Source organism: Apaloderma vittatum, unplaced genomic scaffold (assembly GCF_000703405.1).
Source record: "Apaloderma vittatum isolate BGI_N311 unplaced genomic scaffold, ASM70340v1 scaffold7409, whole genome shotgun sequence".
NCBI classification, from domain to species: Eukaryota; Metazoa; Chordata; class Aves; order Trogoniformes; family Trogonidae; genus Apaloderma; species Apaloderma vittatum.
In genome coordinates, this window is record NW_009734567.1 from 13,547 (window position 1) to 37,342 (window position 23,796).

Genomic DNA, 23,796 nt, shown 5'->3' on the forward strand with positions numbered 1-23,796 from the left:
GCAGCCCGTGCTGTACTCCAGAGAGGCCCCAACATCCTTGTAAACAGAGACTGGACTCAGGAAACAGGCGCACAGCAAAACTCACCAAACATCCTGCCAGGAAACACCAGATTCAACAATATCATCAGCGTGCACAAAGCAGCCAGCTCAAGTGACTTCGCAATACACACAACACACCCGCAGAATGCGCGTCGTATGCACTCGTGCCCGTGTGGGCTGTGCGCGATCATACAGTGCTCCTTACAGGTGTGTGTTCAGAGCACGGACATGCACACCAGCAAAGCGCACCCTGAACGCAGGAGGCTGGCACGCACCTGATTTTAATAGCATACTGTAACTCCAATTTTAGTTTGGTGGGCTCATATCCTGGGGTATAGGGGTTAAATTCTCAGGGTGATCCTCCAGTATATGCTCTTCCACTGAAATTCTCTCTAGGTTCTGGGCTTGGTTTAACTTCAGTCAGTTCACTACTAAGAACTTGAGAAAATGCGGTTCATGTAGAAATATGATTTGGGTAGCTAAGGTAAATACACTTATTTTATCTGAAGCTAAACCAAAGTACACCTACACATGTTAGCTTCTGGTTATCTTTTTGAATGAGAGCTGACATGCGAAGTGTCAAACAAAGAGCCATTTCTGAAAGGTTTTTTTTGATTAATACATTAGGACAAATTCTTATCCTTCCCGAGTTTTGCCAGTGACTTCCATGGATTATGTTATGGTCCTTAGAAGATAAGGTCTTTAAATAAATGTGATTTTTAAGAGACACTGTTTAAGAGATTAGTCTGGGGATCTTGTGGGTTTGGATTTTTTTTTTTTCACACAGTATCCCCAATATCAGAATTGAGACAGCATGTGTGTTGGGCTAGACGCACTGTCAGAAGGAACAATATCTTCATGCAGGTCTTGGCTGTTACGAAAAGGTGTTGGCAGTGATGGTTGGTAGGGCCTTAAGACTGATGCTGTAAAGATGCTGTATGCCAAGATGAAAATACATTGCAACAGCTGTGCAGCAGTTGTTTTAATGCATCCCCAGGCTAAATAGTCCATTAAGCAGTGCATGAGCGGTGATGGCACAACAGAGAATCCACAGCATTAGCAGTGACAAGCAGATAATGCAAAACCATTCAGGACTGCAGGAATTACCATATTCCAGAGTGACTTGATTTCCTGCAATTTCACCATACATGGGATTGCTCTGCAACCTGAGGAGCTTTAGGGTAGAGGAGACTGAATAAAAAAAATCACTGAACCCAAAGGCAGATATTTGCCAATAATTTCCAAACTGTTTTCAGGATCTAATCACCCCACCCCTCCCCAACAGTGGATATAATACAGGAAGCCTGAAGTGGTTGCAACTTGAGTGTGTTAAAACAGGAAATAAGGCAGTTGTCTGTGTCTTCTTGGTTCTTGAAAGTGACCACTATGGTTTAGTCTAGCTCCACCACATACTTTGCATGACAGCACGTTTGGTCACAGTTTGCTTTTCTTACTGAAAGGAAGAGAAAAATGCTGCTTCTGAATACTGGGTGCATCTATTAACAACAGGACATAGGCTACTGGGAAGTCTCCAGCTGCCAAGAGGCACTTCTTTCTTTGCAGTTAACATCCGGGTTTGAGCAGCTGAACTCTCCCCGGGAATCAAAAATAGTTCCTAAGCTGGAAAGTGCCAGAAACTCATTTCTGTGCTTTCTTTGTTCCAGTAATACTTTCAGCCTCTTGTGACCTTCAAGCTGGTATAACCATTTTAGACTACTTGAAATTTATCTGTTTATCCCAAGTTTAAACTACTTTCCTCTCCAACCTGATTTCTTGTCTTTCTTTTAAATTCGCTATGTCTGTTATAATAGCTGGGTTTGTGACACTTCGGCGTTTGCCATAGTAGTGGATTATGGTGGCAGTTATGAACACATTGGAAGACAAAATGGTAGCAACTTCTTGGAATTTGGTCCCAGCTTTAGCCACAACTCCAAAATGTTTTTGTAATACTAGCAAAGGCGAGTGTTTCACAAGAGATCAGTAAGGAAGAAAGTAGCATCTATTGTGAACTGGTCATCAGCAGGTTTCAGTGTTGCTGCTGCCAAGAACACTGTTTCTTAAGACCAGCTCCTGGAGATTCTGGCATGGCCATTTTTCCTTGGCTGCAACAAAGTAACGATTTAGACATTTGTTGCTATTGTTACAGTCTGCTGATGCCAACTCAGTAAAAAAGCACTGCAGCAATCCCATGTTTGAAGATTGGGGTGAAATCCATCACTTTCAGCACATGAAAGCCTGAAGTTTCACAGAAACCAATGAAGCCATCAGAAAAGTGCCGTGCCAGCACCGTGTCCCATCCCACCTGATCTTTGATTATGACTGCAATACATGATTGAGGAGGTAAAGAAGCTCGTGCATCTATTCATAAAGAAACAGGAAATATTAATAAGAGGGAGGAAAAAGAAGAATTAATGGCAAAATGTATGACTTCTGTAATAAGCCATCTCTCCTCCCAACAGTGGTCCAGGGTGAAAAGCTATCAGCACTTACAGAGGCCAAAGCAAATACGTATTTCAGGCTTATAAGCCATTCATTTAAAAATAAATTTTGCAAACAGTACTTCAGTGTTAATATCTGCCCTAATGCTCCGTTCTTTATGTCTTTTTTTCTGGGAAGGAGCTCTAGAGAATTTTTCAGACATTAACAGGTAAGCAGAAGGTAACAAACTCCTAAGACACAGGCAAGTATAATTTTCCCTTTTATACTGATAAATGCATAAAAATGTCTGTGGTTGCACACCAAGCTGCCTGAAAAGTTGAGAACAGAGCTCAGGATCCTGGAGTCTCAGATAATGTCTAACTGCTCATGTTAGCATATAATGCAAACCAGAATGCACGGGTGTTAATAGCATATCTCCAAAACAGCGTGTTTTAATCTGTTTTGGATTGGAAATACTTGCAAATTTTGGACTGGTGTTCCAGCCAACTGATGAAAGGTTCATTTATCTTAACTGTCTTAGAAGAATGTTGCAAACCATCATTGAAAACTGTTGCTCTAACCAACAGGGAGCTGCAGGTATGTGTTCAGAGGGACAACACTGAGGCAATGCTCACAGTTACCAGGTAGCTTACATAGATATGGGCAGCAGGAACTAAAATCCAGTCCTTGAGCTTCAAGGATACAAATCTTGCCCAAGTAAGTCCAAAAACAACTTCCATAAACTTTAGCAGTAGGGTGTTCTCTGTTGCTTCTAACCAGATCTCCTAAGGCCTTAGGTTTGGACTTCCAAGTGTGAAGGCTACTTGCTGAAAGTATTCAGGAGCTCCCATCCTCCTGATCACCTTGGAAACCTGCACTCTTTTGCAGAATTGTGGCCTAGACAAAGCTGTAGGTAGCTGAGGCACAAATGGAGGGCTGCACAGCTCATGCTCTCGTGTGCAGGGCCGATGGGACATGTGAGGAGGGCTGCAGCCACCACATTGCTGCTGACGTGTAAACAACTTGCAGTCTGCAGGTTTCAGCCAGGGTTCACAGCTGCGAAAGTGTGGGAGAAGATATGAGAGAGACAGGAAAAATATGAGAGAAATCTTACCAAAAACAAATGCCGAGGGTGCCTGGTTTTGCCAGAGACTTTCATCAGCGTTCCCTCTTTAACAAAGATCTGAAGGAAAAAACAGCAGATTGTAATCCTGAGACTTCTCATTTCTGAATCATGTTGAGAAAATAGAATTTTTCTCTTGGGGAGAGAGCTATTCTTTCATCAGCACAGGAAGAGATAGATACCGCAACACTTACTCCTAGCCTTACTCCGTGTGATCTGGCTCAGTCTTTGCTTGGTTTAGCCCTGTTGTTCTACATGGCTCACTTTCGTATCAGTGCCTGATGGGTTGGAAACTCACTCGTCCACAGCCCACTGCTTCTGCTGGGTGGACTGTGAATTTCTGCTGCTTTGAGACTGTTACTTAGGCAAAGAAAACTCTGAGCCTTTCCGGGCTGCAAGGGGTACCTGCTAGTGTTGCAACCTTTCAACTGGTGTAAAGGGGGAGCAAAGCAGCAGCTCCCTCAAAACCCACTGCACATGGGGTGGCTGAGGACAGCTGGAGTGAAAGTCAAATGGCTGCTCTGTGTAAAAGCAAGGGCAGCCCGTGTCTTTCCCAGCCTGAGGCTCTCAGCACATCTCTTTGCACACTGCTAGAGCAATGACTTTTTACACAAAACAGTGTTCCAACTCTTACCACAGTAGCTCAGTAAACAACACCTGTATACCTCTGAAACATGGCCATCCATGCAGTTAGGTATAGCTGGCTGGAAACAGTGGCCTTATCAGCGCAGGTCTGCCTGCAGCACTCACCCTTCCTGGCTGGAGGAGGCTGCTCTGCCCTCTCACGCTGTTCTCAATGTGTACGAGCTTCTGCAAGTTTTCCTGGGGGAGAGAAACAGTGTTCAGCAGACTGCGTGGTGACTACTCTTTAGACAAGCAGGCAAACCCTCCCCACCTGTTTATTTCTCTAAAAGTGATATTACGGAATTAGGTTTCAGAAAGAACTGAGCCTAGGGATTTTACACCCAGAAAGTCTTCTTCCAGCCTAAGAGGTTTTAGAAAACCTCTGTAATTCTGTGATTACCTGCATTCACATTTGCTGTGGCCTTCTACAATCCTACTATTTCTGATACCTTAGTCCAGCTTCAAAAGGGCCTGCTAATTCCATGTGGTATTTACACATTGGCCTCTTTGCTGACTTTCTTGCTCTGGGAACTAATAAACTGGAAGCAGAGGCAAAGTACAGTGTCTGCTCAAGACCTGTGCACTAGTGGCAGGACACAGATAATCCAAAACATGTTTTGATACTGTAAAACTGTTGCTAGGGTTATCTGGAGGTTTATATTCTGTGAAAATTGATTAAATGGCTTTGCAATAAGGGATTTAGAAAGTTAACTAGTAAGCAGACATTAAACCGGCATGTCTCTTTTGGTGCTCTGCAAAAATCAGGAAGTTCATTATCAAACTCTGTTACTAGTAGCTGCCTACCTGGCCTTAAAGTGCAGACAGTCAGTGGGCACTGACATGTGGCATGAATTTATCTATGAAAATGGTAAATAAAATTAATCTAGCTAAGCCTGTGCTCTCATAAAAAAGATGGTATTGGATGAATACACGAAGGAAGAAGAAGGGATGTCTGTACCTTTGCAATATTGCTAGAATCTTTTAAAATCTTCCGTTTAGCAGATGAGGCTGCTAAAACCAAGGCTTGTACAATAGGATTCAGCTGTGGTTTTATCTCATCAGAAGAGTAGAATGGGCTGCACAGCAGCCATGAGTCATCACTGGCAGATGTCTAAAAACTACGAATCTCTCTAGGTTAGTCCTTGTATCCTCAGTTACACACCCAGACAAATTTCAGACTAAGGACCATATTTGATATAGTTTCATGACCCAGCAGCCTTTGACTAAAGTTTTCTGCTGTGACAGATAATGCTCTGTTTTCCTATGCTCCACTGACTGGCATTAAGATACCCCTGGGCTTAGTTAGACTCGATTAGATCGTACAATGTATTTGCCTGATACAAATCAGTGCTGTCCACAGAATCCACTAATTAAGCAAGCTATCACAGTTACCAGAAGGAGCATATCTGTGTGAACATGATGGTCTGTCAAGGCTAATTTACCCTGGATTCAGCTAACACAATTAGTGTACCTATCTCAGCTCGCCTTTTGAGATAAGCCTGAAATACCTCTGTATGTTACTGCCTGGATGAAGTCTTACAATTGTTTAGCGTGATACTACGTGTGCTTCTTAATCAGTAACCGCATATCGAACATATGGAAGCACCTACAATGCAAGAAGTAACAAATGAAAATGTTCAGGTCACTTCTAAAATACTATAGGCCAGCAAAATGGAAGCAGAATGTAAAAACTAAGATCACAGGAAATACCAGAGATCATGGGACAGCTGACACTTGCAAAAGACGTCTGCAAAGGACTTTCCCATCACTAAAGGGTGTTTAGCAAATACCCTCCAGCAAACTTTGACAAAGTGACACCTTCCACAATGGATTGCTGTTCAGCATCCACAAGAAAGACAGTGCCCTCCTGTGAGCACACTCTTGGGCAATTCTATACTACTCAGGTTTCTACAGGAGTCAGAGGTGAAGCTGCTGCGGCTGAGATACACCTCGGCTGTTCCCAGGGCTGCTGGCGAGGCGCCTGTCACAGTGCTGACGTTTGCAGTACAGACACATGTTCACCAGGAAGAGGACAGAGATGTATCAAACTCATTTCCTGTAGGAAGTCAAACAGCCCTCACATGTGAAGGACAGCGATTTATCTGGGAATGCGGGCAGCTGAGGGGAACATAGTTTCCCTACATCCCTGTTTGTATAGTTTTCTTCATTCTGCATGCAACTATCATTCTCCTTTCAGATATCCTTCACAAGCTATGACTAAAAACTGAAAACATAACTCCACCCAACTAGTAATGCAGATGTATCTGAGTGAAATCCTTCTCTGACGACTTTAGCAGTGAACTGCAGCTTCTGTCGGGTTACCATTGTGTCCTTGCTGGAGGAACGCCTCCCCAGAGAATTCACCAGCTGTTAATAGCAACAATGATTTATAACTCTTAGCATCTGAGGGCCTCTAACAGATTGTAGAAGTTCAGAGAGCAATACAAACCCTGCTTAGTTCAAGTAGTGAATGTCTCCTAGAATTACAGATAGACTTGATGTTATGCGGCAATGGTATGCCTTATGCCTCTGTTTGCACATCTGTAAATTGCAAATAATATTTTCCTACTCGATGAAAATGCTGTGGATATAGTTAATGTCAAAATATGTCTGAAAATGCCAGATTAGTAGTTCCCAGGGAAAAACTGCTGAAGTGTTATTATTATAAAACAGAGCAGGGTCACCCAGGGCAGCCACACAGGAACGTGTCCAGGCAGGTTTGAAAGTCTCCAGAGCAGGAGACTCCACACCCTCTCTGGGCAGCCTGGGCCAGGGCTCCGGCACCTGCACAGGGAAGAAGTTCTTCCTCAGGTTGAGGTGGAACTTCCTGTGCTCTGGCTTGAATCCATTGCCCCTTGTCCTATCACAGGGCACACGTGAAAAGACCTTGTCCCTTCCTTCTTGACGCCCAGCCCTCGTATATTTATACACATTAATTAGATCCCCTCTCAGTCTTCCCTCCAGACTAAAAGCCCCAGGTCTCTCAGCCTACACCTTCACAAAATCCACAACTTTCACACAGATGGGAAACAAAGAAATTTTGTTACATCTCTTCCAGGCCACAGTTTTGAAAAACAGGAGATGTGCTCTCAAGATATGATAAAAAATGAAGTGTAAAAATCAATGTGGAATTTGTTCCAAACCAGACCTTACTGGCATCTGTAAAACTCAAGTTAAAGCATGGCTTAGTGGAGATAAAATCATTGCCACTGGTAGTACAACACAGCAAATTTGACTTTGGCCGCTCATGTATACTTCTAACTTCAGAAAAGTATGCATAAAATCTCTGATAAATCTGAGTGAAATCTAAGGTAGCAGAGGTGCCAGAAAAAGATGTGTGACTTTGATCTATTAGGAACTGAGCTCTTACAGTTCTCATCCTCTAATACAGGTATCTGATACCTAAAGCTCCAGGATTACTGCAGAAACATTTCCTGATATCTCTGTTTTATCGTGAAATATTTATTATTCTTGTACAAAGAATGCGTTCATAACAGAAAAGTATGATTATAAATTCTTTGCCCAAAGAGAAAGAAAATCAGAATGAAAACAGTTGAAAACTTTGCTCAGTAAGTCTGTAGTTTCAGAGTCATCCTGTAGAGGGGCCAGATTACATTTCTTTTTATGACAAAACTCTAGGCTTGTTAGACCACATCCTCACTGCAACCTAAATTGGTTCCTTTGTCTTGGTAACAGCATAGTGTTTATGTACTACTTACTTCTGTCAATGCTGAACGTTACTCATAATTAGACTATGAACATCACTTCTGTGCATCTTGCTTTTCTGTTATACTTCAAAGACGTGTTAGGTGTAGTGCTCAAGGACGTGGTTTACCGATGAGCCTAGCATTGCTAGGTTAGTGGTTAGACTTGAAGATCGTAAAGGTCTTTTCCAACCATGATTCTATGATTATGTTTGGATGTATTGTAACTGCCATCTACGAGCATCTAACAGCTAACGCGTAACTGCCATCGAACTAACATCTACAAAGACTTCCCTCCAAACTTTTGTCTCCATCCTATCTACTATGACTGATGACAAAACAATTTGTGCTGATACTCCCAAGTATCTTTAAATAAAGCTGAGAGTAAACAATCAAAGAGATCAGTGTAGCTAATAGCTTCCACTCAGCAAAGGTTTTGAGGCTGTTGGCCTACAGAAGCAATGCCCTGCTTTATTTACACAATTAATGTTTCCTAAGCAATCAGGAGGAGTAAAAAAAGTGCCATCTTTAAAATAAAGCTTTGAAGGGTTTGGGTAGTCACAGAGCCACATCAGCTGTGGCTGATGCTATTGTATGAAGGGGGAATGTGTTCTGAGGTAGATGTGCCAGGATGGCATTAGGGGTGGAGAAGCTTGGAGCAGAAAAGCAGAAATGGACATAAACCAAATCAGTAGGTCCAAGCTTTTTGAAGTTTGCTTTGGGTAAAAAGGCAGATCTAATTCTGGGTTTTGACCTCAAAATGCTCAAAATCTTGATCTGTTTTCATGTCTTGAGATCATCTCTGCACAAAAACAGAAATCCACTAGTTGGACTTCAGGTTGATCTGTGGTAATTTTGCCACTGGCTTCAGGAGAAGCAAGTTCAGAGCATCAGTTTCAGTTTCTAGCTATCAGATGGGGAAAGAGGCATTTCCATGAAGAGCTGTTTCTCTGTTCAGGAAACAGTAAGTAGTTTTAGCTACAGCTCAGCCCTTTCGAATATAAATATGGAAGGCTTGTTTTTTGTCTGTCCGTGGCCATGAGGAGATCATCATTGAACTTGATGCTCTGAAACAAGTGATGAACACATGGGCTCCATTTATGACCTTGACACACATATCAGAGACATGGCTTTCAAAACGGAGCAGCAGAACTATCCAGATGTGAGCAAAAGTTGACCGTCTTGGCTCTTGGGTTCATTTTCTGCAAGCAGATGCTTCCACTTCTCTGAACAAAGCATGAAAGCTTCAGTTTTAACAGATGAAGGGTTTTGAGACTCTTTCATTTTTACCTCCCAAGCTGTTGCAAAAAACATCCTTCATCTAGACGAGCTACTGCGTTTTTACCAAGTCACACAGCCTGAATTCGCTGCTTCAGCCAGTGCTTCCATTACCCTGCAGCCAGAGGGCAAAGGAGCTAAAGGGAATGTGCTGAGTCAGCAGAGTAGCTGTAGTGGCCTCCAGTATGTCTCTTTCGCTAACAATTCTTTCAACCTTAAAGTCCTACCTGAAAACAAGCTCTTAATAGGAACGTTGATACTTCATTTCTTCCCTTTGTCTGCATTGATTCCCAGGTGTTTTTTTTATCTTTGACTCTTGAATTTTGTGTTTTGATGCCTGAGTGATTATTAACAACCCCCTGTCTGCTCATTAAATTAACTAAAAAGAAGTGAATTGAATGTCATCTGTAATTAACCACAGGGAAGGATGTTTGCAATGCCAAAGAGATCTTTAATTTAGGCAAGGCACAGCAAAATCCCAGTGCAGGATGTTAAACTCAGCAATGTTCAAATGAGAAATAAAATGTGAAAGCTTCCCAAAAAGTGTAATACTTTCCCAATCCCTTGAAATCTCTGTGACTTAAGCTGAGACAACTTGTGAGAAATAAACTGCTATTTGATGAAATACAGAATACCTAGAGTGCGGTGCTTTGTTCTCTAACATGCATGCTGGTGAACACAAACCACTTAACAGTCAACATCTTTCTCAGCAAGTGACCTTTGTAATCTTAATGTGTTGAAAAGAAGTGCTTAAAAATGGCATTTTTTAAAAAATTGAGCTGTATTATTACTATTTTCTAGATCTGACAAGCCTAGAATTTCATCATAAAAAGAAATGGACACTCTACATAACAACTAAAACTACAGACTTCCTGAGCAAGGTTTCATTAGGCTGGAAAGACTTGTAAGCACTTCTTGCTAACTGCTTGAGCTGGATTTAGATCTGTGCAGCTAAAGCAAACATGGGCCTCAGGAGAGAAGTTTAGCTACAGGTGGGGTGGCTGGTACTACAAACCCAAAGGCAGTGCCATTAGCTGTCGCCCAGAGGTTCACGAAGTTGAATGCCTCTGTAACCTGTCTCAGTCTCTCTGCTGCCTCGTGTACCTCCCAAAACTGCTTCTTAATGATGGTCATAGAAAATTCTTGTCATCTTAGGCAAAAATCAGACCTAGATCTTTGGAAACAAAGGATGGTAGGACCAGCTGTATGCAGGCTATCTTTGCCAGTAAGTTAGAAGTCTAATATCATGTAAATGATATTAATATATCACACTGACCTTACAGAAATTGACTGTTATTTGGAAAGCTATATAACTTATTTAGATACCTAAATCTGAATTTAGGTATGAGGTCTAACTTATGAAAGTGTTGTCCAGTCTATTTGGTTGTGTGATGATTTGCAAGACTATAAACTAAGGCCTATTTTTCTGAAGTAAAATGGGATTCCAGAATTGTGGAAAATTTATGTAAATGAGCTTAGAATGTATCTTTGACAGTGCATGTGTCATATCTTCAAATTGCATATCTAAAACCATGTCAGGATAGAAACAGAACCATGAAAATTCTCGTTTCACTTCATTGCTATACATACCATTTCAGCAACCCCAGGAGGGAAAAAAAGCTTTGTTCTGCTTGCTCTGGTGATTTACATCTTGCAGAGCTGCACGAAAGGGCATAGACTTACTCCACGTCTGCAATACTGTAAATCAGATCTGTATAAACCCTTGAGTCTCACGCTGGAGGAGGCTTCAGAATTTAGCAGAGATATGTATTCACTTCAGCGGATGAATGGAAAAGGCTATTGATCAGGAGAACATGTCACAGGAGGACTCACCGCTTGGAGCATGCTATCGTTGGCTCGGTCAGTGATTTCAGAAACAATTAATAAGGCAGCTGAGGGATAAAGCAAAAGAAACAACATAAATCACATAAAAGAGTAGGAAAATAACCCAAATTCCTTATGTTTTCAAGAACATCTTTTAAAAAAATCCAAAGAATGTCCCCAGCAGCAGCTCCTTTAACTTCTTTGGCACTTTCAAAACTCAGCTGCCCAGCAAATCTAAGACATGGGATAGGGCTGTCAGTTCCTCTTCCCTTTATCCTTCTGTGCAAAACTCTGCATCATACTTGTGCTGACCAAGAGAGTTCATCAGGTCCATTTTAAACACACGAAATCTTTTTGTGATGTTTTCTAGTTGCAAATTTTTTTAAATTGGAGCTTGTGGTAAGGAGAGATAAATGTAACCCAGCTTTAACCACTCAGAACCTGGCAACCTGAAGTGATCTGTTTCCCCGTACTGGCAAAAGGTCATTCCTTTCTGAGAGAACTATGTGTGAAGTGGTGACATGAATTAACGCCTGGATTCTCTACTGGCAAATAACCTGAGCCCGGGCATGTTTGCTGGCCCCGGGAGCAGTGGCATAACATGGCTTAGGTCCTTATCTCAAATATTTTCCCGCATGGAACAGGGCATCCTATCTGTGTCCTGGCATAATCCCGGAGCATGCTGGCCATCGCTGGGCAGAAACGCAACGAGTATGTGCTAACCACAAAGAGGACAGGCCATTGTGGCCAGGGGGCTTGAGCGCCTGCCCTGGTCTTGTTTAAATTACCATTATAGCTGTAGTCCCACTGTCGGTGAGTAGGGCCCTAAATCTTGCATGAGACTCTACTCTTGTCAGAACACACCAACCTTCAGTCAATTGCAAGCCTTTTTACTGTGAGGTGGTTTGGATTTACACTCAGGGTAACAAAGAGGGGAATTGGTTCCATTAATACATTATTCCTGCTTACTCCAGCCTGGAAGCTGCTTCCACTGAGGCAACAGTTAAACCTTGCTTTGACTTCAGTGAGAGTAACAAACTTCCACTTTATCTGCCTGGTTGGATGGGATGGTGTTAGTATCTGAATATCTGGATTGTGCAGAACTCATTTTTATGCAGTGTCTTTACAAGTTTACTTAGGCTTAAGGAATCCAGAATCCAGACGGACAATTCAAACCTCCTGGGTTTCTCCAAAGTTCATCGAGCGCAGCAGGCAAACCACAGGTAACGGTACACAAACAAGCAGGTGGAGCCATCCCACCTGACTTTACGATGACCAGGCCAAATGTGGAGGGAGTCAAAGAGGTCTAGGATTTCCTCTGTGACCGGGGCAAAACTACAATATCTGTAATGCTTGCATAGATGATAATTTCTTCTGCAAGTTCACAGTATCAGAACTATAGGAAGCTTACATTTCAGTGAAAAAAATATAGGGTTGTTGCCCTAAATAATTTGTCTAAATTAGTAATCAGTTCTTATAGAAATTATATCTAACCTGTTAATACAAAATGTTGAAAATAATCCTTTTCTGTATTCTACCAGTATAGATCCTATGTCTCTGTAGAAGCAGAGTTGGCAAAACAGATTTTTTGTTCTATCCATTTCATTTTACCTTGTGTGGCTTCATACTCTGTAGAATCAGGGGAAAGATTATTCAGGTAATCTGTAGAAAATAATCAAACAAACACAGACCTCCATGAATCATAATACAGATACACATAATTTGTAGCATTATTAGCTAAAACATAAAATCCTAATCATAAAAACATAGAGGTTTGGGTTGGAAGGGACCTTAAAGATCCTCTAGTTCCAACCCCCTGCCTTGGGCAGGGACACCTCCCACTAAACCAGGTTGCTCAAAGCCCCATCCAGCCTGGCCTGGAACACCTTCAGGAATGGGAAAGACACAGTAATGTCCCATATCGCTTTATTCACAAATAATTAACTGTACATAGCCTCTTTCCAAAGCAAACTTCACTCTGCCTGCATTCTACTTTGAGAATCAATGCAAGAGCATTGGTACAGATTTGGCCTTGTCACATAACTTGTTACATATAAATGAATAAACAAAAAGTGACAAAAATATTTCCTTGTTTCTCAGCCAAGGGATTTGCTAAGTAGCACCAGTTTACAAATACTTGTTTTTCTAATGAATTCTGTAAATGAATTATGTGCATTTTATAGGCATGAAACGAGACTTTGGTTCTGTATGTGCAGAGTTCAATGACTGCTACTGAATGCAATCACATCCTGAAAGCAAGCTCCGTAAAATACACACAACAGGACTTACATGTAAAGGAATTATATTTGCATTATATACAAACCTTCAGCTTGTCACTTTTATTTGTCTTGGATCATCTGTCTGGGTCTTTAAGCTTTTAATGACTGCAGTATAGGAGTGTCACCATTTTAAAAGCCCAATTCTGAAATACTTCATTCTTATCTTTTTGACGAATTCAGGCTCCTAAATTCTGCATCCGAGAATTAGACATCTGTGCTGAGAGTGGTGCTGTGTGTGCATATCCATTCCCTTGAATGTCCTATCCATATGCATTTCTCTTTCTAGTGCTATTCCTAACATCCTGAAATCTAACTGGCTTTTACACATGGGAAAGCGTCTGCCTGTACTCAGGCAGGAAGGGCTCGCATGGTGTTGTCAGGCAATATTTTGCATTCCTTTTCATAGCTGCAAGCTCTGTCCTTGGCTATGGAAATTCAACTGAGCAGGCAACTCTTTTTGGCTATAGTGCAGTAATTGGCAACCAATATCCTCATAAAATGCCCTTCCTTATCTGGTACAAACAGCTACTTATGAGCAAAGAAGTACACCTGATTTTTTTTTTTTTTTCATGTTGTCTAGAGAATCGAAAGACTGCACTGTTCCAGACACAGGAAACAAAGAGGGGCTTTGTTTCCTGAAGTGAAGAACTGAAGCTGTAAACCTGTTTTCTGGAATTTCTTAATCCAGGAGACTTTATCTCACTACACAAAAGCTTTAATTTTCCCAGTTAGTGCCAATACCTGGGACAGGGAGGATCACAAGTTGCTTCAAGCATAGATGGAATTCAATCACTGGAGCTGCAATGAAAGCCCTCCAGCTCTCCCACAAAATACCATGCTGCAATTTACCTTGTGGATTACAGAAATGGGCAGAGAAAATGGAGCACAGTGAGGGTATTTCTGGCAGGGACATGCCAAGTCCTTTTTCTTAGACACAGTATTTGTGCACATGCCCTAAAAACACTGCAAGGATCACATGAGGCTGCTAACTCACAAGTCTGGAAAGTTGTCCTTAATGTAGGCACACCCAGAGAGGGAAGCAAGTTAGGAAAAAAAGTCCTACTATTGGCATCCGGTGTTCATTGGTATTGCTTGTACTAAGAAAGCAAAACCAGCTGTGAATAATGAGTTAGATCCTTGATCAAAGTATCTGGAGCAAGATGAAACTGCTGCTCATCTGTGCATAAAAACATCATACGGTCACTCTGTTCTGCTGCATTTGTAGGAGTAACTTCCAATATGCTGTGCCCTTCATCAGCTGTTGAATATGGGCAGGGTTTATGGCTTCCTTTTTACTGTCCCAGGCATAACTCACTTGCATCCCTCTCCACCCACACATATACGTACTCACAAAACATTTCTCCATCTTTGTGTCTATGGTTCATTGCTCTTTTTTGTTCTGATCTGACTAAATTACTTGATAACACTGCAATTCATTGTTACATTTCACTGTTTCCTTCCCTAACCTAAACATCACAGCTCTCTCTAGGGGGCCACATCCTGCTTTAGAAAGCTTGCTCTCATAGTCTCAGACTTGATAGATTTGCTGTGGCTTGCAGAGTGATCCACCAGAGGAAACACAAACCCCCCTGGAGAGACCTCAGGTGGGACTGATCTGTATGGTCTTGAATGTAAAGAGAAGGTGTAACTGTAAGTGAAAATCTGTAAACGGACTATTAATGTAAATATGGATCTCTGCCTTCTGCAGAGAAACTGGACTGGGTTTTTGACTTCAACTTTAGATCCCAGACAATGCTTTTTCCAAGAGAGGTTGGACCAGATGATCCTTAGGTCCCTTCTAACCTGGTATTCTATGATTCTCACTAGCCTTAGGTGTACTGGGCATAGGGCTTAGGGTGCAGTACTGGGTACAGCTGCCTTGTTGATGCAGTAGAAGGAGATGGGGCTTGCCCCTGTCATACAGGATGTACTGCAGAGTCTCCCTGCTGAGGACTGCTGTCCCCTACTGCCCCTGATAGTTGCCCTGACGTAAATAAAATCGAACCTGTTTGCTGGCGGTAAGGCTGAACTCTGCTTCTCCTAATTCACAAAAGGAAAAAACAAGAACAAATGGCTAAAAGCACAGGGTTTTTTTGTGACCTTTCAGCATGGTTGTGCTGAAGAAGTGCCTGCTCCTTTCCAGGCACTCTGACATTTCCTGAATCCTGTATAAGCATACTGAGGTTCCTGGGAAGGCCCCACTGCTTCAGCCCTAATTTAGCTGTCTTGGCATCAATGTGTGACACAGTGGAGGCACAGACCATCATAAGAGGGTTCCCACTGAGGGTGATTTGAGGGTGATTTTACTGACCTGTGAGCAGCACACGATACTGGAAGACACGCTGCACCACTTTCAAAAGCTGGTGTTTCACGCTCTGAGGGCTGCCACCAGAGCTCTGCTGTCCTCAGTGGAAGGGAAAAGAAACACAAAGATCAGGGATGTACGAGCTCAGCAGCAAACTGTCATCTTCACCTGATGGGTACTATGAAAGGTTGCTACCATTTGCATGCATAAACTCCATTGAACCATTCCAAATTTACTTAGCTTGCTAGAGGGTATGTCTTTGTGACTCTAAAGAAGTACTGTAAACAGTTTATTTCCTGTGGCATCATTCACAAATAGTTTGGACCCAGGGAGAAGAGGAAGGAAAGCAAATACCATTTAGAAGGTAAAGGTAGGATAAAGATTTTCAGGTGGCATCTGAAGACAGAGGTATCAAACCTCCGTGAATCTTATCATCATTGTTCCTTTTTGGGCTGAAAGTTTCTTCAGGCTGTCTTCAGTTAAGACACGTGGCTGGGAGGATTGCTGGGAACACACGCTTTCGGAAGAAAGCCTGTATTTGCCAAGTTCACGTTCAGTACATCATCAGAGCTCCACTCAGGTGCTAACAGGAAGTAATTGTGGTGACTCAGGGTATCTGTTTGTAAGTGCTGACTTTCAAACATCATTTGAAATTATTTGTTATTTTTAATATTTCACATGTATGCAAGCCATACCCCACAGAGCTGGCATTCTAAATAACCTTTGAGGTCTGATCCTTTGAGGTGTATCCTTACAGCCCATCTCCACCGAGGTAAACATTGTTATTTCTGTTACCAGATAAAGATGATAAGAAACAGGGATTCTAGACCCACAATAAAGCAGCATAGCTTTTAACCATTTTAGCTCAGCGTAGCCCAACTGAACTTGCCACGTATGGGTTTATGCTTCCGAAATTATGTGAAGTGGCCACATTTCCAGTACTTTAAAATGCAATCAAGTATCATGGAATTTCTGTCATATGTATCTTGATGATACTCTTCAGTTATCCAGCATGGATGACTGAGTTAACACAACTGGAAGATATGTATTTCTTGCTACAGAGCCAGAGGTTACAGGTCTAGAGGTTACAGACCATTGAGGGAGTCTAGATAAAAAGAACTCTGTATGCGTCTGGCCAGTCACAACATCCTCTGTAAACAGAGGAAGTAGTTAATAGGCATTTAAAAATGCAGAGAAATGCAAGTGTAAAGATGTTGTGGGTTGATCACTGCTAGCGGCTAAGCACCTCTACAAGCTAACCCTAACTTCATCCTGGCCAGATCCAGTACAAACAAAAGGATAGAAAATGCAGTGAAAGAAGAGAAGGTGTGAAGAAGTGGTAGTAATAATAATAATAATAATAATCTCTTACTCGTCCTCAAAGAGCTTGATAAGTTAATGTGTAACTGAGAAACTACCCCACTGTGTGCATATATTTCACCAAAATATACTCACAGATCTGTAAATTCACAAACATAGTGTATGCACACACAGGGGTGTGTGGGCAACAGACACAGAAAGACGAATGTATCATGCACGTGTGAACATCTCACTTCAGTTTTAGCACCAGGATATGTGAAGGAAACTATTCTCTCATTCTCCCCTATGTGAACACAGGTGGAACTGCAGAAAAAATATCTTTACCTAAGCCCTGTGTCACTACTATTCATTAATGCAGGTAAAAAAACATGGGAGCCTTACCTCAAACTCCTGAATTATGGTAGCCAGTTGGGAATCTTTAAGGCAGGTTTCATCTAGCAAAGCCAAATTCTTATCAAACTGCATAATGTATGCTGTGTGGTGATTCAGCCTTGATTTTCTGGAAAGAAAAACATCAGCAACTTTCTGGTGTTCTTCCCTAGGGCCACAGAAAGAAAAGAAACAGCAAATAAATAAAAATTAAAGAAGAGCCACCTCTTTCTCATTGTGTTACTCCCACAGTAACTAAGGACAATGTTCAGCTAAAGCCCAGGTGAAATTGCAGGAAAGAGGGAGTGCTTTGCTGACGTACTGGACGACAAAACAGACTGCTGTAGAATGGGCACCACGAGGGGCTGGTCCTTCGGCTGTGCCTTCACCGTAGCAACACCGTGTGTCCATAGTGGGTAGAATGTCTCTTTTCCGGACACAGCTTCCACTTCTCTAAACAGACCTTCTAGCTGCTGCAGTGCTTTGACCATTGGTTGTGGGGGGGAATAAATTAACATCTTCAGTTGTAATACCATATCTTTATGCTGGGCGTCGTGAGGCACTGGCACAGGTTGCCCAGGGAGGCTGTGGATGCTCCATCCCTGGAGGAGTTCAAGGCCAGGCTGGATGGAGCCTTGAGCAGCCTGATCTAGTGGCAGATGTCCCTGCCATGGCAGGGAGGTTGCAACTAGATGATCTTTGAGGTCCCTTCCAACTCAAATCATTTTACAATTCTGTGATCTTCAGGTGTCCTTCATTGCCCCCTTCTCTGCACTGCCCCACCATCATCTGTCTCAGCACCCAGCTGCACGGTCTTGAAATATTTCCAAACATGCACAAGGAGAGAACAGGACCAAATCTAAGACTGCAGAAGAGAAATCATAGTTAAGAAAGAAGCATGAATTCTTGAGGATGCCAGAGCAACAGAGTGCCTGGGGGAGTGCAGGCACAGGGAAGGACTTCCTGGAAGTTTCAAGGCTGGTGGTGACCTGGGAACATGTATGAGCGCAGCCCTATGCCATGTGTCATTCTGTTGTGCTGGCAGCATTTGCAGTACAGCTCTCTTTTTTCCCCAGGGCCACAGAGCAGTTCTGGACAGAATCTCAGGGCATTTCCAGCTGTGTCCCTTCAGTCTTAGTGAAAAGGTAGCATGCTGCTAGAGTAGGGTTGTAACTTCTTTAGAACACAAGAAGTCATTTTAGATCCCATCAAGAAACACCACTTCTGTTTGTGTTACGAGTGTATAAATCATAAACCGTAAATCTTTGGTTAAATCATTGATTAAATCTTTTAAGTCTTTCTGCCATTTGCAGAAATGTCCCTTGGTGGACAAGAAGCAATTTACAGTTCCCGTTAGCCTCTTCTTTCGTTGTTGTGTGCTTTGACTTGAAAGTGCAGGGCTGATGAGGAGAGCTGTGCCCTCCCTTTAGGATTGTTGCTGAAGCGTTCTCCCAATCAAATCGACTTCTGTAACTGTTCAGTGGCGGTGCTGGGATAAGATCAGTCACTGTCAGTGACCCCTGCCTCCTGGAGTCCATCTTGGTGGAGGTGTAGGGCTGCATGTCCATCATAAGCTGTCAGAGACACAGTAGTTCAGACTAGCCCAGGGGCCGTGCCGCCTATAGTAGGTTTAGTCAGCTTGAGTCTGTGGAGGTAATTTCTCTTAGACATTCTTATTCCAGCAGTTTGATAGACTATGGCCTGGCAGCCTGGCTTAAGTCAGAGATCCCCTGAACCAAGTGAGTTTTGGCGCTCTGTCTGTCTTAGGCGTGGTCCTTTGCCCTGTAAGGATGTTTGACTTAGCTGGAGTGCATCAGCAGCCTGGCAGTGGCTTGGGAGCCTGGCCTGTGCAGAGCCCTGCCCTGGCGCAGGGAGCGAGGTGGTTTCCGTTTCCAAGAGCTACACAGTTGCTGTGTAGATTTGTGTAAGCAGATGATCTTTGGGATCAATTCTGATGACTGTTCCTGCCTCCCACGGCATGTGCCTGTGACCTTCAGGCCATGAGTGTGAAGCCGCTTGGTGATGAGCACGACCTGGTACCAGAGGATCACGCATAGGAAACAGGCTGTCCTCTGACTGCTGGGGTCATTTTGGAGGCTGTGCACTGCATGAGTGTTTCAGTACTTGGTTTCTTAGCCTGACAGCCTCTACATTTATTTTCTTCCTGCCTGTATGCAAAATCTGGCACGGTAGTTCAGGTTACTCCTTCAGCCTCTGCTGGAATCCCAGCCTCTCCACTACTGGGCTCAAGGGAACACTGACAAGTTCACCCACCTACTGTGGAGGGTATGTTAAGAACATCAAACCATGCCATTCCATACTTACCATTTAAGGACTCTTTCTTCCAGTTCACCCATGATGTCTTGGTGTAATTCATAAATTTCAGGGAGTTCACTTAAACCCTGCTTGAGTTTATTTTCTTCCTGTTCGTTTTCACCTTCCTCTCCAAGCACTTTCAGGATACCTTCATAGAAATCCTGTGAACAACAATACAAAAATTAGGCAAATAGATTTAAAGTCTCTTTTCTGAAATTATCATTACAATTTCTTGAGTCCTAAACTATGCTTTCTAGGAATTGTAAGATATACCATCAATAGTGATAGAGTGGGCTCCATATAGAAGAGAGATCATAGCGTATGTTTTCTTCCATCCATTAGTTCATACACATTTTGAGCTGCATTCCACAATGCTGTCAACTCGAAATTGAACATTTCATCTGACCAAGCCATCAGACCCTTATTCATACAGTAAGTTTGGTATCTTTTATTTACCTTGCCTTTCTTTCATGCTTTTTTTGGGTGTAGTTGGTCTCATTTTGTAGTGCTCCTTTGCTAGAAACATAATTTTTAAAAATGTAGAATCACTTCACTGGGTCAAAGAGCTTGAAAAATGTCACTGTCTTTGTGTCTTGTGCTAAAATTTGCAACAAATGTTTCCAGATCCGAACTTCAAGAGAGAAAGAAGCTATAAAAATAATTTTCCCTATGAATAAGTTTAAGCTGTGGAACAAAGAATTTTCCCTATGAAACCTGAGACCTTTTTCCTTGTCTTAGATATGCATGTCCTCTCCTCAAGTGGTTTATATATTCTGTGGGCACAGGAGTAATGTCCACTATATTAAAATGCAGCCAGCTCTGGCACATAATGGGGCACCTGTTTAAGACCACACAGCAAAATGTTTCCTCAGCTTTGACTGGGGTGTGTGAGCATACAGATCTCACTCCTGTCTTCTGCGCATACCTGCGCCAGTGTTTGCATGGGAAAGCACGCACGGGGAGGTGGCTAGGTGACGTAGGAGGTTAGCAACTGTGCTATAAGACCACATTTCTGAAACATGAAACTTTTCATTACATTTTAGGTACCCATAAAAAAGACCTTTACAGCCATCCAGTGGACAAATCCCTGACATGCCTGAAATAAACCCTAAACCACAGCCACAAAAGTTGTGGGTTTTTTCTTCTTTTGTTTGTACACATCACTAACACACACAAGTTACATTTTTTTCTCTAAGAATTTTTGGCAGAGTGCTTAGCAAGAAAGTTCTCTGCGGGATTCAACATCTGTGTGAAATGTGCTATTCTAATCCAAAGGCAAAAGTGGTAGTTAATGGGACAAGAGATAGTTCTGGGATTTGCTTCTGGGATTTTGTGAGCAGATGCAGAAACACTGAGGTTCTGTATTGAATGGGGTTGAATATGCTTTGGAATTCAGCTGCAAAAATCAACTGTAGTAATCCTGTACGCATATCAATGGACGTTTTGCAAGATGGATACATCCCATACATACTGTGGTCCTTCCTGCACTTCAGCCCTGTTGCCAGTTAGTCTTTATTAGCTTGAGAATATTTAAACTTGCAGGACCCTAGTGAAAGGAAGGAAGACTAATCTGTTAGCTAAACCACTGCTTCAGGCAAGTAACCAGGAGAAAAAATCTGCCTCTGGGTGTATGTGTGTATGTATGTATGTATGTATGTATGTATGTATACATATATATATTTACATTTACTATTTTGAGTGATTTCTGTTCCTTAACTTCTACTTGAAAATAATTCAGGGTACAGTAATTCAGTCTGGATCAGTAATATCTGTTTGCTTTTCCTGTGTATAACTGAACAGACCAGCTTAGATCAGTTAATCCAATGGCCTGTGGATCCCTGGGGAACAAGGGACTACTGTAACCAGTCTAGCAGAGCAAGTCAGGAAATTGTAGAAATCAGTCTCCAACTCCACTGCAGAAAACTGATGGATCTGCCACCTGCAGTAGGCTGAAAGCAACCATGTAGACTAGAAAGTTGAGTAGACTGGAAGAGAGGAATTCAAGTTTCTGACTTAAAGGTGTAGCTACTATACTTGACGCTTTGTGAGTGGAGCAAGGGAGGACAACAGAAACTCTTACTGCACCCCAAACTTTGTGCAGCTAAAGTCTACACTGATTGCATAAAATGGTGCAGGCTTTTACAACCACTCTGATTTCTCAGATGAGAGTAGATTCAACAGATACTGCCTATTTCAGGATCCAAAGCTCTTTTGGGTATCTAGGCATTACACCTGATAGGAGGATGAAGAGTTAAACGGGGGAGAAAAGCGTCTCCATATTAAAGCTGAATGCAGGCATGAAATGCTGGGCGGTGTGCTGTGAGCCAAGTCTGATTCATAGGTAGTTCTTGGAGGTATCTTCACTACAGCCAGCAGCCTCTCTCCTACTGATGAAAGTGAAAGTGGCATCCTTGAATTAAAATGTGGCACATCTCCTGTAGCAGAGTGAGTGACCCGTAATCTGTACTGAGCAGTGATCTTCCCATTCTCATTACTGAGCTCAGCAGAAGCAATGCCAGATGAACAGCAGAAAATACTACCGCATCAGACAAAAGTAGTCTCTTACCCTGTCTTTGCAAGGTACAATCTAGGTCAGGAATCCTGACCTGAACACACACTCACATGCAAATAGACACATTGATCCAAAACACTGCAGATGAGTTCCAGAACTGGCAAGGTGTAGAGCACGCATTGCAAATACTGCATCGCAGTATCACAGAATGCCAGGGATTGGAAGGGACCTCGAAAGATCATCTAGTCCAATTCCCCTGCCAGAGCAGGAACACCTCGATGATGTTACACAGGAAGGCGTCCAGGCGGGTTTTGAATGTCTCCAGAGAAGGAGACTCCACCACCTCCCTGGGCAGCCTGGGCCAGGGCTCTGTCGCCCTCACTGAGAAGAAGTTCCTTCGCAAATTTAAGTGGAACCTCTTGTATCTGTGGGTCTTGTTACCAGGGAATTGTCCTGATGCCAAATGTGCTCGTGTGACTTCCCTCTCCTTACAAGAGATACATAGATTATCTGAAAGCTATTTTGGTTCAACATTCCACTGCAGAAGCTCTCTGGATGATACATAGGTATTCTTCCACTGCCAGTGAAGATGACAATGAATAAATAAACGAGAAAAAACCCAACAGCCTACCATAAGTGAGGGCAGGCTGTTCTTTTGTAATGGTGCGTCTTGAGGCTTTTATAAGAGCTTCAGAGGGTCTAAGAACCAGCTAGCTCTTCATTTAGCCAGCACGTTCCATTCACTAAAGCATTTAATTAGGAAAGCAATTACTTGATTGGTCCAGCAGAACTTTGAACATCATCCAAGAAATTCACAGTAGTAAAAAAGGCTTAGCCAATCATTCCATGGAATTGTAAATAATTAGAAAGATGGAGTTCTGTTTTGTCTAACATGTAATAGTGGCTCCTAAATCAGATGTTTATTTTCTGTTCTCGAGAATGTGCTGCCCGCAAGATTTCTGAAAGTAGAGTTTATCCACTGAGCCTGACTTTCATGATAATCTGCATTTAGGTAACTTTGAATTAGTGATTTGAGCACTGAGATGATTTTGCTCTTTTTTATTTCTTAAGATTTATTTTGCAGTCAGAAGACTTAGGATGCCCAGTGCAGGGTTGGATCCCAAACTGCTCCAGAGGCTGGAGAACCAGCATGCATTATATCTATTCATATCACATTCATATCTATATCTTTAAATGCTGAGGATGCGTAAGTCTAGGTCTTGGTGTTTCTAAGAATTGTGGCCCATTGTTATGAGGAAAATGCAGACCAGGAAACAGGATCAACTTTCTCTGAACACAGCGGTATTGGGGCTGTTTGGTTTTTTTAGTGCAGAGCTGTCCTTTTAGGTACCTTCATTCAGTAAATACCTCGGAGGGAAGTAATAATAACTTGAAAGGGTTTAGTGCACAAAAAAGTCAATTTTATGTACAAAAGCCACATGATCATGAACATAGTTCACTATCCAGTAGATGCTTGACCCCATAGAGACTGGGATCCTGAGGCAGTCTGAGACACACTAAGTTTGCTTTGTGTACATCTAGTAAAGTCACCTGAAGGGAAGCAAATAAACCAGACTCTTGGTCCTCAAAGGTGATGTGTGAAACACTAGGCTGAAAAAGCAACCTGCAGTATTTTTGTTCAGGAGCAAGCACTAAGAAAAACATGACAAGTACAGCCTGCATTA

General features: G+C 42.4%; 1 protein-coding gene across 1 annotated transcript in view; it reads right to left on the minus strand.

Annotated features, from left to right (window-relative positions):
- Positions 1–23,796, minus strand: part of FGD5 (FYVE, RhoGEF and PH domain containing 5) — a gene marked incomplete at its 3' end in the record, with an annotated part of 77,096 nt that overhangs the window by 13,497 nt on the left and 39,803 nt on the right. Inside the window, exons 6-12 of the mRNA XM_009876326.1 lie at positions 19,609–19,760; positions 17,296–17,452; positions 15,601–15,688; positions 12,622–12,672; positions 11,020–11,078; positions 4,331–4,402; positions 3,572–3,640 (exon numbers count right to left, since the gene is read on the minus strand). Coding sequence (XP_009874628.1) covers positions 3,572–3,640; positions 4,331–4,402; positions 11,020–11,078; positions 12,622–12,672; positions 15,601–15,688; positions 17,296–17,452; positions 19,609–19,760 — 648 coding nt within the window. The remainder of the gene's footprint in view (positions 1–3,571; positions 3,641–4,330; positions 4,403–11,019; positions 11,079–12,621; positions 12,673–15,600; positions 15,689–17,295; positions 17,453–19,608; positions 19,761–23,796) is intronic.